General features: G+C 44.9%; 2 protein-coding genes across 2 annotated transcripts in view; one reads left to right on the forward strand and one right to left on the reverse strand.

Moving 5' to 3' along the window:
• SUPT16H (SPT16 homolog, facilitates chromatin remodeling subunit) overlaps positions 1-6,708 on the forward strand; it is a 40,383-nt gene extending 33,675 nt beyond the window's left edge. Inside the window, exons 23-26 of the mRNA XM_062205482.1 lie at positions 4,193-4,322; positions 5,028-5,157; positions 5,257-5,334; positions 6,488-6,708. Of these exons, the coding sequence (XP_062061466.1) occupies positions 4,193-4,322; positions 5,028-5,157; positions 5,257-5,334; positions 6,488-6,633 (484 nt within the window). The 3' untranslated portion in view covers positions 6,634-6,708. The remainder of the gene's footprint in view (positions 1-4,192; positions 4,323-5,027; positions 5,158-5,256; positions 5,335-6,487) is intronic.
• A 1,317-nt stretch (positions 6,709-8,025) lies between these two features.
• RPGRIP1 (RPGR interacting protein 1) overlaps positions 8,026-17,550 on the reverse strand; it is an 84,196-nt gene continuing 74,671 nt past the window's right edge. Inside the window, exons 24-26 of the mRNA XM_062206592.1 lie at positions 14,952-15,036; positions 11,539-11,666; positions 8,026-8,165 (exon numbers count right to left, since the gene is read on the reverse strand). Of these exons, the coding sequence (XP_062062576.1) occupies positions 8,053-8,165; positions 11,539-11,666; positions 14,952-15,036 (326 nt within the window). The 3' untranslated portion in view covers positions 8,026-8,052. The remainder of the gene's footprint in view (positions 8,166-11,538; positions 11,667-14,951; positions 15,037-17,550) is intronic.

A 17,550-nucleotide genomic window follows, 5' to 3' on the forward strand; every position in this document is an offset into this window, starting at 1 on the left:
AGTGCTGTGGGTGGCAGCTTGACCCGCTGCACCTCAATGCTGGCCCTCGTCTTGCTTTTTAAATCCATTCTGACAATGTCTATTTTAATAGAATTGCTGAAAAATAGACCATTTGTGCTTAATGTCATTGTCAGTGTGATTAGGTTGAAAACTACCATCTTTGTGTTTGGCTTACTAGCAATATATACCCTTTTATTTTATGATTGCTCTAAGGTTTACAGGCATACCATTATGGTCTGATTCAGATAATATACCACTATTTATGCTTCTATTTCTATCCTTTGTGTTATTGTCACATATTTTATTTCCATGGTTTATACATTGAGTAATTCATTGTTATTAATTTAGCTTCAACAGTGTTAACTTTTAATTTACAAAATGACAGGGTGGGGTTTTGTATTTACTCACATGTTTACCATTCCCAGTGCTTTTCACTCCATCCTGTACTTCCAAGCTCCTATCTGCTTGTATTTTCCTTCTGCCTGATGAACCTACATTAGCTGGCCGGCGCCGTGGCTTAACAGGCTAATCCTCCACCTTGCGGCGCCAGCACACCGGGTTCTAGTCCCAGTTGGGGCGCCGGATTCTGTCCCGGTTGCCCCTCTTCCAGGCCAGCTCTCTGCTATGGCCCAGGAAGGCAGTGGAGGATGGCCCAAGTCCTTGGGCCCTGCACCCCATGGGAGACCAGGAGAAGCACCTGGCTCCTGGCTTCGGATCAACACGATGCGCCGTCCGCAGCGGCCATTGGAGGGTGAACCAATGGCAAAAAGGAAGACCTTTCTCTCTGTCTCTCTCTCTCACTATCAACTCTGCCTGTCAAAAGAAAAAAGAAAAAGAACCTACATTAGCATTTGAGATGTACGTTTTCTGGTGACAAATTCCCTCGGCTTATTGTTAAGTCTTTATTTTACTCAGAATTCTTTATCAGAGAAAACATCTTTCTGAAATCAAAGTTTGAGGAATTAAGAAATGCTTCACTGTTGTCCTGCTGCTTGAGAGTTTCTGATAAGACATCCGCTGTCCTTTTTCCGCAGGCTAATTTAAAACTTTGTATTCATCGTTGGTTTCTTTAGCAGTTACATGATTAATTGCTTTGGTAGTTATTTCTTTAATGTTTGTTCTTTTTACTTTATTTGAAAGATTATATGCTGGTTCACTCCCTAAATGTTCACAGCAGCAAAGTGTGGGCCAGGCTGAAATCAGGAACCATGTGGCAGGGACGCAAGTCCTTTAGCCATCACCCCTTGCTTCCCAGGGTGTACATTAGCAGGACGCTTGAATTGAGAGAGAAGGTAGGACTTGGGCCTACATGCTCTGAAATGAGGCGAGGGCATCCCATGGTGCAGTTTATGTTTATTCTGTTTGATACTCAGTAAGCATCTTATCTACAAGAGATCTTTTGAAAAATCTTGGATTGGGGCAGACGTCTGGCATAGGCAGTTTGTCCTCCACTTGTGATGCCAGCATCCCATATTCGCAACGGTTCATGTCCTGGCTGCTGACCTGCAGGCCAAAGCCAGGAGCTTGGAGATTAATCCAGGTCTCCCACATGGGTGCAGGAACCAAGCACTTGGGCCTCTTTTCCTTGCCTTCCCTGTCATATTAGCAAGGAGCTGAATCTAATGCAGAAAGGCTGAGACTCAGACCCCCAGGATGGAATGCCTGGCAATGCAGAAGCTTAACCCACTGTACCAGTGCCAGCCCTCAGAGAAAACTTTTAATTCCAGGTTCCAGGCTTTTTGAAATAACCTTGATTTTCTAGTTTTCATCACATTTAGAAATGTGAATATACTTCCAGTGTTTTTGATGTTTCCTCTGTCTCCCCATCCTTTTATTTCAGAGGCTAATTATGCAATATTTTTTTATTTTTCTTGAGTTTCTTCTTTGCGTACTTAGAGCCTTTTAAGAGAATGCTTCCATCTGCTGCCTCACTTCCCAGATGCCCACAGAAAGCCAGGAGCCAGAGGCAGGAATCAAGCCCATTGCTCTCCAGTATAGAACACAGGCATTTTGACCCCAGACAAAAAGCCACCGCTATAATAGCTTTCTTAAGCATTACTGTGTGCTACTTTCATCATCTTTGTATTTTCTGAATCTAATAGTTCATTTTTCTCCTTCATTCTGGCAATTTGTGATCAATTGCCAAATATAATGTGTGATACCACATTGTTTGGGGTTTTGTGTGCGTGTGTTTTGTCCTTCTAAGATTTGTTTGAGAGGTAGAGAGAGGGAAATCTTCCATCCAATGGTTCACTCCCCAAATGGCCACAATGGCCGGAGCTGGGCCAGTCCTAAGCCAGGAACCTTTTTCCAGTCTCCCATGTGGGAGGACTTGAGCCATCTTTTACTGCTTTCCCAGGCCACAGCAGACAGCTGGATTGGAAGTGGAGCAGCTGAGACTCAAACCCCGGTGCCCATATGGGATGCCAGCACTGTAGGCTGAGGCTTTTATCCACTAAGCCACAGTGCCGGCCCCTTGTGTTTAAAAAAAAAAAAAAAAAAAATTATTTGAAAGCATTACAAAGAGAGACATCTTCTATCCTGTGGTTCATACCCCAAGTGGCCACAAGAGCCAGGGCTGGTCCAAGAGCTTTACCCAGGTCTCCCACATGGGTACAGGGACCAAGCACTTGAGCCTTTTTTTTTTAAGGTTTATTTCATTTGAAAGTGAGAGTCAGAGATCTTCCATCCACTGGTTCACCCCCCAAATAGCTGTAGTGGCATGGCTGGGCCAGGCCAAAGCCAGGAGCTTCATTTGGGCCTCCCTCGAGGGTTTAGGGACCCAAGGACTTGGGCCATTTTCCCCTGCCTTCCCCAGATGCATTAGCAGGGAGCTGGATTAGAAGTGGAGCAGGAAGGACTTGAACCAGTGCCCATGTGGGATGCTGGTGCTGCAGGCTGCGGCTTTACCTGCTGTGCCACAGAGCTGTTGGACCATCTTCCACTGCTTTCTCAGGCGCATTAGAGGGGTGGATTGGAAGCAAAGTGGACAGGACTCAAACCAGCACCCATACAGGATACCGGCATCATAGGCAGAGGCTTGATCTGCTATACTGTGACGCCACCCCCACCACATTATTGAGTGCTCTGTTCTGTTGTTACAGTCTCTTAAATGTTTTGGCTTTTGTTTTAGGATACACTCAGGTTACTTGGATTCTCTTTGATCTTTCTAGAGTTGTTCTGAAATGTCGTTAACAGGAATTTAGAATAGTCTTTAGGGCTGATGGGCTTCATGCTGAAGCCTTATGTGTTGTAAAGGCTTTCCACTGAGCTGCTCAAACAGGAATTATTTCTAGTACTTTCTGAGAGATGGGAGGTCCAGACTGTTGCTTTCTCTACCCACCCTCTGAGAGCACCAGGTTCTTGTTTAGTCTGGGGCAACTATGTACTAAACCTTAACTTGTTTCCATCTTTGAGGTATTACAGTTTTGTGCTTTTTATCAAATGTCTTAAAACTTGTTTCATATTTTGCTTGCTTTTCTAGTTGTTTAAGGCATAAAAGTTCATCTAATTGTTGTTGTTATGACTGGAAGCAAACATTCTCTAAAGTGGGCTTTTGCCGGTGACTCACAGGCACATTTTATTTTGAAGTTCTATTGCTACCCTTACTATTGTCATTTCTTTGGTTTTCTTTTAATTGATTGAGCTATCAGAAGTGAATGAGAGAAAGTCATTTGAGCACCTACTAAATATAGGAATAAACAAGATATAGGAAAATAATGGAAAGTTGAGGCAGTAAAGCTGGGACCAGTAAAGATAGTCCCTGTTTCTTCACTGCAGTAGTATGAGTGATCAAGAGGCACACATGATAAGGACTACTTGGCAGGTAAGGGTAGAATTAGTGAGGCAACAGGAAAAGCATGGGTAGTGAGTAGGAGGGAAGGCTAAGTGAAGAGCAGGGAAACTGGTGCATAAGGGAAAAATCAGAAGAAGGGGCAAGAATGACCTCCAACTTGGTAGAGACAAAGTTGGCTCAGTTGGATGCTGTTCTCTTGTGAGGGTTAGTGCCCTGGGAAATCAAGTGTCACCCACTTGGGCCTGCTCTGATGGCACAGTGTAAAGAATATCTTCTTCCAGATACTCAGGTTTAGGAAAGGGTTATCTGCTTTTGAGGGACAATAAAGACAAAATTGACACTGGACCATCTCAGAAAATGTAGAAGATTTTGACTTTGTAATGTTGTTTCTCTCAGTTCCTGTGACCTGAAGTACACAGAAGGAGTACAGTCCCTGAACTGGACTAAAATCATGAAGACCATTGTTGATGACCCTGAGGGCTTCTTTGAACAAGGCGGCTGGTCTTTCCTGGAGCCAGAGGGTGAGGTGCGTGAGTGTGGGGTTTCTTTTCTGGTATACAGTGTTGCCTGCTGTTCTTCAGAGTTAGGGCATTTAAGTGATACATAAAGTATCAGGCCAGTTGGGAGAAGCTCTGAACAAACCTAGTATTATTTCTCTAAGTTACTTTTACAGGTAATGATAAATTGACCATTAGTAACCACTGATAAGATCTGAGATCACAAAAATTGCTCATTGATGAGTTCCTTATTATTAGAAAATTCTTCAAGACATTTAATAAAATTTTTTTTCTAAAAAATCATCCCCTCACCTTTGGATAATGCATTATTACCAACAGTCCTTGATGAATCTCAGAAATGTTTCAAGTTTCAAATAACTGCACCTGAACAGTAATTTTATTTCAGATTTATTGAAAACGGAGTGACAGAGCAAGAAACCCATCCTGGTCTCCCACATGGGTGGCAGGGACCCAAGGACTCGGGCTGTCTTCCACTGCTTTCCCAGGTGCAATAGCAGGAAGAGAAGCCAGGCACTTGCCAACATTGCAAGCAGTAGCTTAGCCCACTGTACCATAACACCAGCCCTTATCAGTAATTTTAGATGAATCATTGTATTGTTTGATCATTCAGGTTTTCTGTTTTTGTGTCTTCCATGTGGGTGAATTAACTTACTAAACTAATAAGGTAGGGAAAAAAGTCAGTAACTAGGACCGTGCTCTTTGTAACTCCCCAGGGGAGCGACGCTGAGGAAGGGGATTCCGAGTCTGAAATCGAAGACGAGACTTTTAACCCCTCAGAGGATGACTATGAGGAGGAGGAGGAGGACAGTGACGAAGATTACTCATCGGAAGCAGAAGAATCAGGTCTGTCACATAGGGCAACTTTGTCCTCGCTTTCTCATCCACTGTTACTTCTAGAAGCTACTTTTAATGTACAGTGATGAATGTCTAAATTTATTCCAGACTATTCCAAGGAATCATTGGGCAGTGAAGAAGAGAGTGGAAAGGATTGGGATGAACTGGAGGAAGAAGCTCGGAAAGGTTTGTGTTTGGGGTTTTTTCCCACTATCTGGTTCATTTTACTTCTATGTTTATGTACAAATTCCTGATACCTTTTAGTACTTTAAGGTAACCTAATGAGACTAGCAAAAGAATGCTGTTGCCATAGCTGTAACTGCATTGACCAAAGGAGAAGAAAGTCCTATAATTAACTTTCAGGAGTATCTTAATAGTGTTAACCCAGTTACTCTGAAACTAAAACCCAAATACAAGTTAAAGAATGAAAAGGAAGGGGGCCAGCACTGTGGCACAGTAGGTTAATTCTCCACCTACAGTGCCGGCATCCCATATGGGCGCTGGTTCTAGTCCCAGCTGCTCCTCTTCCAATCCAGCTCTCTGCTATGGCCTGGAAGAGCAGTGGAAGATGGCCCAGGTCCTTGGGCCCCTGCACTCACATGGGAAACAGGGAAGGGGCACCTGGCTTCAGATCAGCACAGCTCCAAACATTGCAGCCATTGGGGAGAACTAACAGATGGAAGACCTTTCTCTCTGTTTCTCCCTCTCACTGTAACTCTGTCTCTCAAATAAATAAATAAAATCTTAAAGAAAAAAAAAAAAAAGGAAGGGCCCACCTTTGTGGCACAGCACATTAAGCCACCACCTGCAACGCCAGCAACGCATATGAGTGTCATTTTATGTGCCAGCTGCTCCTCTTCTGATCCGGCTCCTGCAGATATGCCTGGGAAAGCAGTGGAAAAAAGATGTCCTGAGTACTTGGAGCCCTGTGACCCATGTTGCAGACCAAGATGGAATTGCAGGCTCCTGTCTTTGACCTGGCCCTGCCCCAACTATTGTAGCCATTTGGGGAGTGAACCAGACAAGATCTCTCTCTTGCTCTCCCTCTGCCTTTCAAACAAAATAAATTTTAAAGAATTATCTACTCTGTGCTAAGCATTTTCATATCTACTTTGTGTAGGTTACCATTTTTAACCCTTAAGTGATTCTCCATTTTATAAACAAACCAACCATGGCTCAGAAAGGTTAAGTACTGACCCAAGGTCACACAGCTAATAAGTGCCTGAATAAAGATTAAAACTCAGGTAGGACTCCAGAGTACATTCTATTTCATGCTGTCCAGCGATATTATCTACCTGTGCCTACATGCTGCTAATTAGTAATGCTTTCTTCTGTTCAGCGGATCGGGAGAGTCGTTATGAGGAAGAAGAAGAGCAGAGTCGAAGTATGAGCCGGAAGAGGAAGGCATCTGTACACAGTTCAGGCCGTGGCTCCAACCGTGGTTCCAGACACAGCTCTGCGCCCCCCAAGAAAAAGAGGAAGTAAATTCTGAACTTTGGCTCTCACCTCCGTTTTTCCTTCAGCCAACCCCTGAAAATTTTACATGACGTAGAAACTGTATTTTTCCTCTTGTTTTCTTTGAAGTTTTGCCATTTGTGTTTATGGGTTTAGGGGGCCATTTGTGTGGACCAATCTACTTGGGGAATTCCAGGCCCACCAGGACATGTACCAATGGCCCCATTCAGATGGCAAGGGAGGAGGTGAAGAAGGGCAGAGGCTCCTGCGGTTAATAAATAGCGTTCCATTCCTCTCTTCTGTCACCTTCTGCCACGACGTCGATGGCTTTTGACATCTTACTCTTTGGTGTCTCAAAGCTGTATTTGCAAGAACATGGTACAAGGTGACCCTTTACCTGTACCATGGTTCTTGACCAACAGATTCGATCCGCCATCCTACCCTTTTGCCAAGACCTTCCTCGTGTCTCTTTAAGTTCCATCTTTGCAATACTCAAGAAAAGGTTCTTGGAATTTGCTAACAGTGGGATACACCATGCAACTTGAGCTAGGGTGAGGCAGATTGGGCTGGTGCCTTTGAGTTTTCCTGCTTGCCTCATGCAGATTGAGGCGTTTCTGCCGCCTTGGAAGACAAACGAAGCAGTGACACTCCCTGGCTCGGTTCTTTCTCATTACAAATTCCTACTTGGTACCTTGATAGAAGGCAGAACTGCCACTGTCTCCTTTGTTTTCTGATGTATCTAAAGAAGAATGGCCGTGCCTCCTACACTGCTTCCAGCAAAATCTAGAGGGAGGCCCAAAGGAGTCAGCCCCTTATACCTGGAAGGGGCAAGACATGCTTTGGGCCTAGAATACCCTGTTAAGAGAAGAGGAAGGCCAGCCACAGCTACAGCCTCTCGTCACTGCTGCTCCTTGTCCTGCCTTGTCCTGTCCTGCCCTGCCCTGTATTTATCACAGTTTCTGCTGAGCGGCTTCTTCATGTCAGGGGAGTTTACCTGCCACCCTCCCCTCCTGGCTCTCTGCATCCACCTGTCCCGCTGCAGTTCCTTCCGTGTTCTGTGACTTTTAAGACAAGAGCGGGGGAGGGGTCTCGGATTTTATGTTTGTTTTGTTTTTTTCTCCTTAGCAGTAGGACTTGATACTTTCAATTTTGGAAGAACTAAAAGATAAATAAACTGTGGGGTTTTTTTGTTGTTGTGTCGTTTTTGTCAATTCACCCTTTGTGACCATTCTTTTGCAGTTCCTTAAAGCAAGCCTGCTTCTTGTCTGGTAAAGCAATAGGTGCCAGAGAGATTTCCCTAATCCAGCTAGTGTCACAGAAATACTTCATCATGTTGAGAGAGAGTAGATATCACAGTAAACCAGATTTATGGTATAGCAAGTTACTTTATAAGACTTTTTTTTTTACTATGTTTCCCTCAGATTTTAGATTGGAATAGCTTTTGTTCCTTCATGAATACAAATCTTCAGTCATCTCCTTGTAAATAGCATGGAGGGCAGCAGCTGCTTGAAGGGAAACCTTCAGCCTCCCTATTGGGGTGGCCTTGTCTTGAGGACTAACAACTGTTGGGAAAGGGAAAAAAATACTGTGAGGCAGCAGTACCGTTCTGTTAAACACATCACTGTCTGGTGTCATGTGTCTGGGGCTGCTAAGTGAATGAAGTGCCTGCCATCTTTCAGAAGACGACTGGGGAAGGGAGAAGAGTGACTACAAGACAGCATGCCGATGATGCAGATGTAACAGGGCTCAGGGAACACAGGGGGAGAAACGAAAAGGGGTCCTGGACACAGTTTGAGCTGAGCCTTACAAAGGCAAATTACATTCTAAGGATGTGCCAAGACAGGAGAAAAAGACAAGTCTGCAAAACTGCAAGCAGCAGAAATGAGGCTACATAGAAACCCAGGACCCAGGTTGTAAACAGCATTGATTTTCTTCACGCAGTTACATTACTTGGAAGGCAAAGTGATAGGGAGAAACAGAGATCTTGGCATCTGCTGGTTTGCTTCCCAGATTACCCCAGCAGCCAGGGCTGGACCAGACTGGAGCCAAGAACTCCATCTGAGTCTCCCACATGAGTGACAAGGGACCCAAGGGCTTGAGTCATCTACTTTCCCAGGCATATTAGCAGGGAGCTAGATCAGAAGCGGAACAGGCAATGCTCATGTTCCAGTATGGGATGCCAGCACTACAGGCAGGGGCTTCACCCACTGTGCCACAACACCAACCCTTCAAGCAATCTGGTTTTAACTAAAGGTATTCTAGTGACAGTTTCCATGTGTGTTCTAGAAAGACAGCTCCCATCTGTTGGCGAGTATTTGAAGGAGGCACAAGTGGACCATTTAGGCTCCTATTGCAGTGATTGAGGGTGGGGAGGAAGGGCAGGTGATTGAGGAGAAACTGGAGTAACTAGAGCTGAGAAGACAGGATTTTTTAAATTTTGTGACTTCAGATCTTGCAGATAATTTGTAAGTTCTTGTTTGATTTGAATAAGCAGTAGTGTGCATGTTGGGAGTGAGTGTAGAAACCACTCTTAAGAGCTGCTAAGTTGGGCAGATACTTGGTTGTTTCTAATAAAGACTTTTCCTTAAAAAGTTTTTGTGACATAATGTTAGGAAAAAGTTGGAATCAAGGATGACCATCCTGATTTTGTCAATAAGGACAGTGAGTAAAGGAATACAGATATACGTTGTAGTCGGGTCTTTAAGGGACCAAGAAGACATACAGCCTAATGACAAGTACTAGTGTATACTGTATTAAAAGTCTGGCGTAGAAACCTGGATTTGAGATGATTTCTAGGCTATAATTAAAACCCTGAGTGTGGATTTAGTCACACAGGAAGAGGGTATTGGAAGGAAAGAGAACAAGGTTTGAACCAGAAGAATCCAACATTTGAAGGACGAGACCAAGGAGGAAGAACCTGTGAAGGAACAGAAGTGACAGAGAAGCACAATAGCCTAAAACCCAAGGGAGAACACACATTAGAAAGGAACAATGATACAGAGGTTATGGAAAAGTCAAGATCAGTAATAAAAACTATTTGCATTTGGCAATTAGGAAAGCTGGTAAAAACATGCAGTAAAGTACTTGGAATGAAAATTTGAGTTTTAGGGCCGGCGCTGTGGTGTAGGGGGTAAAGCCACTGCCTGCAGTGCCAGCATCCCATATGGGCATTGGTTCAACTCCCAGCTGCTCCTGTTTTTTTTTTGTTTTTTGTTTTTTTTTTTTTTGACAGGCAGAGTGGACAGTGAGAGAAAGGTCTTCCTTTTCCCTTGGTTCACCCTCCAATTGGGCCATCCTCCACTGCCTTCCCAGGCCACAGCAGAGAGCTGGACAGGAAGAGGAGCAACCAGGACAGAATCCGATGCCCTAACCAGGACTAGAACCTGGGATGCTGGCACCGCAGGCGGAGGATTAGCCTATTGAGCCACAGTGCCAGCCACTGCACTTCTGATCCAGCTCTCTGCTATGGCCTGGGAAAGCAATACAAGATGGTCCAAGTGCTTGGGCTCTTGGACACACAGGAAAGACCTGGAAGAAGCTCCTGACCCCCTACTTCGGATAGGCGCAGCTCCAACTATTGCAGCCATCTGGGAGTGAACCAGCAATGAAGACCTCTCTCTGCCTCTGCCTCTCTGTAACTGCCTTTCAAATAAATTAATTTAAAAAGTTGAGCTTAATGTTAGGATATATAGGAAGTACAAAAGTAGAGACAGTATTATAGACTGGTCATTCAAGAATTTCAAGGAGCTGGGTTTTGAAGTAAGAAAAAAATGGTAACTAATGGTAGGAAGCAGAGTTATTTTTAAAGTCAGAGACCAATATGTACAAACTCTTAGTAGAAGGGAAGACATAATGAAGAAGTTACTAAAACCTGATGACTGGGGAAAAATTGGGGCCTGGCAAGTTAGGCTGCCCCTTGGGATGCCTGCACTCCATGTCTGAGTTCCTGAGTCCAGTCCCAGCTACTCTGCTTCGAATCCAACTTCCTGTTGCTGGCACACCCTGGGAAGTAGAAAATGATGGCTCAAATTCTTGGGTCCCCTGCCACCCGCGTGGGAGACCTGGATGGAGTTCTAGGCTGCTAATTTGGGCCTGGCTCAGCCCTGACTGCTGCAGGCATTTGAGCTGTGAATCAGCAGATGGAAGATTTGTCTGTCATTCTGCCTTTCAAATATTTTTAAAAGAAAAAACACTCATTAACTTGGGATTTTCCCCATATACAAAGGGCATGGAAATCAGAAATCATGGCATGTTTACAGAAGGGGCAGGAGTAGGAATTGGGAGAACTGGAACAGTGCTGGGCACTGTCCTAATCCCTTCATCTTTCATGTTAGGCATTCCCTTAATCTTCACAGCACTATGAGGTAGATACTACTGCTATGACTGCAGCTGGAAAGACTCCTGAGGAATTGGCTAATATTTGATGAGGTATATGGGGGCTAAAATGTACAACTGACTATAGAAATAAACATAGCCATATGGGCCAGCACTGTGGCATAGTGGTAAGGCCACCTGCAGTGCCGGCATCCCATATGGGTGCCAGTTCGAGTCCCAGCTGTTCCACTTCTGATCCAGCTCTTTGCTATGGCCTGGGAAAGCAGTGGAAGATGGCCCAGGCCCATGGGCCTCTGCACCTGCATGGGAAACCAGGAAGAATCCCCTGGCATCAGATTGGCACAGCTCCAGCCATTGTGGGCAATTGGGGAATGAATCTACAGATAGAAGACCTCTCCCTCTCTCCTCCCCATCCCCCCCCATAACTCTTTCAAACAAATAAATCTTAAAAAAAAAAAAAAAAAGGCCATAGATCTAACAGTTAGTTCATCTAGTACCTCTTCAACTTCACGTGATAACTAAGCACTGAAAGTAAAGTAGAAAAATTGTTATTAAGATGAGTTCTTTAGAAGTAAGGAGCACAAAAAGTAGATGACTCACTGTCCAGCTCTTGCTCTAGGATGTCTCTTCCCGACTCCAGGATCTGCCACAGCTCAAGATATGCATATCCCACTTCTTGACATTCTTTTTCTTGATCGATAGGATCACTTACCACTGTAAACTTTAAACTAAAAAAAAAAAAAAAAAAAGCAAAAAAAACCTGTTTAACTTAGCACAGCTGATCCTCCCACAGTTTAAGGATCAAAGTAATTGATCAGTTCTCCCCTGAAGCACCTTTCCCTCGCTGCCATTTTATAAGGCACCAGTGAAAAAGTGCAGAACAGGTTCAGTTTCATTAAAGAGCAACGGCCTTCAGAGGGAGGAACGAGGTCCTCGAGACAGTGTAGTTGATGGATCGGCGCAGCCCCAGCCATTGCAGCCATCTGGGGAGTGAGCCAGTGGGTGGAAGACCTCTGCCTCTTCCTCTGACTCTGTCTTTCAAATAAATAAAATCTTTAAAGAAAAAAAAAAACAAAAACAAAAACCTGAAACTGTCAAGATGTAACTCCTAGTAAGACATACGGGCAGTGAAAGTGTTGTGTAAAAACCCCAGGAGCATGCGAATCAGGAGAGGTCTTCAATTTCTAAATAAAAACTGAGCACCAAGCCCAAGCAGAGTCAAAGAAACAAGGGATGCAGAATTGTAAAACAAGTGCACAAAGTGTATTCCTTGAAGTCCTGAGTCTTACAAGATGAATGCATGTAGCACAGCGACGAACATGGCAAGCCATCCCTAACAGTGAGGATTAGCTCAACTTGGCTTTCACACTACCTTGACTTGGCAAATGAAACTGAATTCCAGAAACTGCTACCATCTACAATCTAATTCTACTAAATTTTTCGGGGCCGGCACTGTGGTGCAGCATGTTAATGCCCTGGCCTGAAACACCAGCATCCCATATGGGTGCCGGTTCGAGACCCAGCTGCTCCACTTGCGATCCAGCTCTCTGCTATGGCCTGGGAAAGCAGTAGAAGATGGCCCAAGTCCTTGGGCCCCTGCACCCAAGTAGGAGACCTGGAGGAAGCTCCTGGTTCCTGGCTTCGGATCGGCACAGCTCCAGTCATTGTGGCCAACTGGGAGTGAACATCAGATGGAAGACCTCTCTCTCTCTCTCTCTCTCTCTCTCTCTCTGCCTCTCCTCTCTCTGTGTAACTCTTTCAAATAAATAAATAAATCTTTCAAAAATATTTTTTGGTAAAATTCACTGTTTTAAATGCACAATTCAGTGTTTTTCAGTATAATCACATTGATGTACAATCATCACTACTACCTATTTCCAGTGCATTTTCATTACCCCCAAAAATAAACCCTATGCCAGGTAAGCAATCACATACCCTGTTCTCCCAGCTCCTGGCAACCACTCTCTTGCTTTCTGTTTCTCTGGACTTGCCCATTCTGCACATTTCAGAGCCCTATTAGTTTTTAAAAAGCAACTGTTTTTGACTAACAGAGTGCTGAAGAGAAGGAACAGGAATAAAATTTCAGGCTTAGAGCACAAACACGGTTATGCCGACAACAAGGAATTATTGGAAAGGAACATTCTCAGCCCATTAAACAACATTTATTTGTAATTGTGCCTCTATCATTACTGAGAACTTCAACAATACAAAAGGATGATGCCAACTGCCCCACCCCAGCTTTCCCAGGAAATGGATGGTAAACGGCATCACTGTATGCCAGGCATAATGCCAAGTGATTTATGTAAGCTATAGTGTCTCAATTTTATTCTCACCAGAGCCTTCAAGGTAAATAATATTGCAAAGATCACAGAGCTAGCATGTGGAACAATCAGGATCCAAAACCAGGGCTGCCTGGTTACCAAGCCAGTGTTCTGTCTGCGGTACCATCCTGACAACAAGAAAGTCAAAGGTAAAAAAGCTCTAGAAGCGAGTAGAAAAGGATTACCACTGGATGGAAACAGCATTCAGGGATGCCGAAGAGAAGCAGAGGCAAATGGGTGGGCAGTTGGCACAGCAGTTAGTACACAGCTTAGGATGCCCATGATCAGTCTGTGCTCTGCTCCCATTCCAGCTTCCCGCTAATGTGCACTCTGCGAGGCAGCAGCTGATGGCCCAAGTACCTATGTCCCTGCCATCCATTTGGAAGACCCAGACTGAATGCAGGGCTCCTGGCCTTGCCCTGCCCCAACCCTTGCTGTGTGGGCATGTGGGAAATAAAACAGCAGATGGAAGCTCTCTTTCAAATAAAATAAATAATAAACATTATTTAGGAAAATAAAAACTAAATTTAACATCAGCACAGAAGGGAAATGGCCAAATTGCTTTCCATTTTCAAAAGTTACCAGCAAGCTTCTATGTGTTTAAGCCCACAGTGATATTGATGGAAGATTCACTATTCATTTCAGCTGGGTCCTTTTTCAGTCCTTTCTATGAATAACTGGAGACAAAACAAAATTAAATAAGTCCACTGGGCATTTAGTAAAACAGTAGACTAAAACCCCAGCCGTGTATTTCTTGCCTATACACATGCAGAGGAAATAGCACTGTCAGATTTCAAAAACAAAAAACAAATTTCAAATTGAAATAAATTTCAATTTCAGTGAAATAATAATTTCTTTAGTGTAAGTACATCTCATGCATTTTATCTGGAAACTCTAAAAGGTATACCTTCTCAGACTTCAGGCATAAGGACAATTGGCTTTCCTAAAACTCTAAGAATTTTTTTTTTTATTTGAGAGGCAGATAGAGAACCTCTATCTGCTGTTTACCCCCTCAAATGCCCACAACAGCCAGGGCTGGGCCAGGCCACAAGCCAGGAGCCTGGAACTCAGTCTGGATCTTCTACTTGGGTGGCAGGGACCCAAGTCTATAAGCCATCACCTACTGCCCCCAGGGTGCACATTAGCAGGAAGCTGGATCAGAAGCAGAGGAGCCAGGACTCAAATCCAGGCACAACCTTGGATGTGGGCATCCTTAGCGCTGCACCACGCCCCTGCCCAAAACATCCCTGGAATGTACTGCGCTATACAAAATTTCAAATACTCCTGTAAAGAAGTAACTTCAAAAATCTCAATACAAACTTAATGGCATAAAGGCATCATGTGTGTTAAGCCAGCAACAGCACTGCGTGTAGGAGACATGAATCACACTATCTAAGAATGCCAGAGAATTTTGTTCATTCCATACAAATTCCAATCAAATAAGTTGCTGCAGAAAAAGTGCTTGCCAGGGGCTGGCATGGCAAGAAGTGAAGTAAACCTATGACATCATCTAACCTTTCTGGCAGTCACAACCAGTCTAATTTAGACTCAAGTAGACAGGAAATTCAGTAAGAGCAAATTAATTTCCAAGGAAGTCATTAAAATATTCAGCATCAGCACAAAAGCAAACTCAGACTTTCGGGTTCCTGTCTGCACATCTCCTCCCTCCCCGCGTGGCAGGCAGGTGCTTACTGTCCTTCCTCGGGATCTTGTCCAGTCAGCATAGTGAACAGAAACTGCCTCCGGCCCTGCTGTTCCAGTGGGTCCAGGTCTATCACTGCGTTAGGGGAAGAGAAAAAGCCACACAGTTGCTATTGGGCACCGAGACTTTCTTAAGTGCTGTAGGTCCAAGAGTGATACAAAGCAGAGGCAGGCAAACAAGGGCCTGTGGCTGGCTACCTGTTTTATTAAACATGCATGCCCATCCCATTCCATGTTGTCTATGGCTGCTCTTGAACGCCAATGGCAGGGCTGAGTACTTGTAGCAAGGACTGTATGGCCAACAAAGCCTGAACTATTGGCTATCTGGCCCCTTAAGAGGAAGTATATTGGTCCCTGATATAAAGGAAGCATTTTGATCTGTGTTGAGAGATCTTCTGCCACCTGTCAAAACGTGGCCTGATTCTCCAGGGCCACGCAGAGATCTGGCTTTGAAGGAGCCTATCTCAATGTTGAATTTTCCCTTCCTTCTTGTTTTTTTTTTTTTTTTTTTTTTTTTTGACAGGCAGAGTTAGACAGTGAGAGAGAGACAGACAGAGAGAAAGGTCTTCCTTCCGTTGGTTCAGCCCCCAAATGGTTGCTACGGCCGGCGCGCTGCACCAATCCGAAGCCAGGAGCCAGGTGCTTCCTCCTGGTCTCCCATGCGGGTGCAGGGCCCAAGCACTTGGGCCATCCTCACTGCCTTCCCGGGCCACAGCAGAGAGCTGGACTGGAAGAGGAGTAACTGGGATAGAATCCGGCGCCCTGAACGGGACTAGAACCCGGGGTGCCGGCGCCGCAGGTGGAGGATTAGCCAAGTGAGCCACGGCGCCAGCTCCTTCCTTCTCATTTTTAAAACTTCTTTAAAATGTATCCATTTATATTTATTTCAGAGACAGAGCGGGGAGGGGGGGCACCCAGCTACTGGTTTTACTCCTCAGAGGCATGCAACAATTGGGATTGGGCTAGGCCAAAGCTGGGAGCTGGGAACTGAATCCAGATCTCCCTGTGGGTGGCAGGGACCTGAGTCCCTGAGCTTCCTGCCTCCCAGGGTGAAAAATTAGCAGGAAGCTGGAACCAGGAGCAGATCCAGGAACTGAACCCAGGCACTTTGGTGCACCTGGAAGGTACCTGGGTTCCTGCCATCCACGTTAGAGACCTGGATGAAGGTCCTAGCTTCTGGCTTTGGCCTGGCTCAACTGAAGCTGTTGTGGGCATTTGGGGAGTGAACCAATGGATTGAAATATCTCTTCCTTCCTCCCTCTCTGTCACTCTGCCTTTCAAATACAAATAATACTAAAATTTTAAGAAATAAACTACCAGGGCCAGTGCTGTGGCATAGCAGATTAAGCCACTGCAGGCCTGCAGCATCCACATCCCACATGGATACCAGTTCAAGTTCTGGCTGCTCCACCCCCAATACAGCTCTCTGCTAATGTGCCTGGGAAAGCCGTGGAGGATGAACCAAGTGCTTGGGCCTCTGCACCCACGTGGGAGACCTGGATGAAGCTCCTGGCTTTGGCCTGGCCCACTGTGTCAGCCATCTGAGGAGTGAACCAGCAGATGGAAGACCTCTGTCTCTCCCTCCCCTCTAACTCTGCCTTTCAAATAAATTAATCTCCAAAAATAAAAGTAAAACGTTAACCACCTCATATTTTCCCATCTACATGTGATTAAATTCTGATAGTTATGTTGTGTGAAAAGCTTATAAAGGTTGCTTAAAAGGCTCTGCTGAAAGGCCTTCTTCATTTCCCTAGCAACCATTAAAGACCTTGGGGTAACCAAAAAGATGGAAGGCAGGTACTCGTCTGCCAGGGAGGCCAGACCAGAGTTTGGATTAGCAGAAGATGGTATGAAAGCAGAGTAGCCAGGATTCAAATCAGGCACTCCGACATGGGATGTGGCACTGCTGCCAAATCCCGCCCCTTCAACATAGACTTCTACACCTGGTTTACTTATCAGCATCCTGAGGGGAGGAAAAAGATTTCATGCATGACTTTCTCAAAATATCTATTTCCTGTATGCCCTTTCTTTAAAAGCTACTGGAAAAGATGATCTGCTAAAGTAACAAAATCGGGGCCAGTGTCAGGGTGCAGTAGGTTAAGACATGGCTTGTGATGCCAGCATCCCAGATGAACACCAGTTAAAGCCCAAGTTGCTCTGCTTCCAATCCAGCTCCTTGCTGCTGTGCTGAGGAGAGCAGCAGAGGACGGCCCAAGTGCTTGGGTCCCTGCCACCTATGTGGGAGAACAGGGTGGAGTTCCAGGCTCCTGGCTTCTGCCTGGCCCAACCTGGGCCATTGTGTAGATAAACCAGCAGATGGAAGACTGTATGTGAGTGTGTGTGTCCCTCTCTGTTGCTCTACCTTTCAAATAGATATTTTTTAAATATAAGAAAATAAGTCAGAGAATGATATAGGACCCAGGAAACAGGAAGCTCAAAATGGGGGAGAATTAAATCAAATGCTCCAGAGGGCAACAGTGGGCTAAAGAGCAAGAGAGAGAGGTCTTCAGGGAAAAGTGGATAAACAGATAAAATACTTAGCAGGTCTCATTATCAGAAGATTTAGAAAGGCTGTTTGAGGCTGTGAGAA

The sequence above is a fragment of the Lepus europaeus genome, chromosome 11 (assembly GCF_033115175.1).
Source record: "Lepus europaeus isolate LE1 chromosome 11, mLepTim1.pri, whole genome shotgun sequence".
Taxonomy (NCBI): Eukaryota; Metazoa; Chordata; class Mammalia; order Lagomorpha; family Leporidae; genus Lepus; species Lepus europaeus.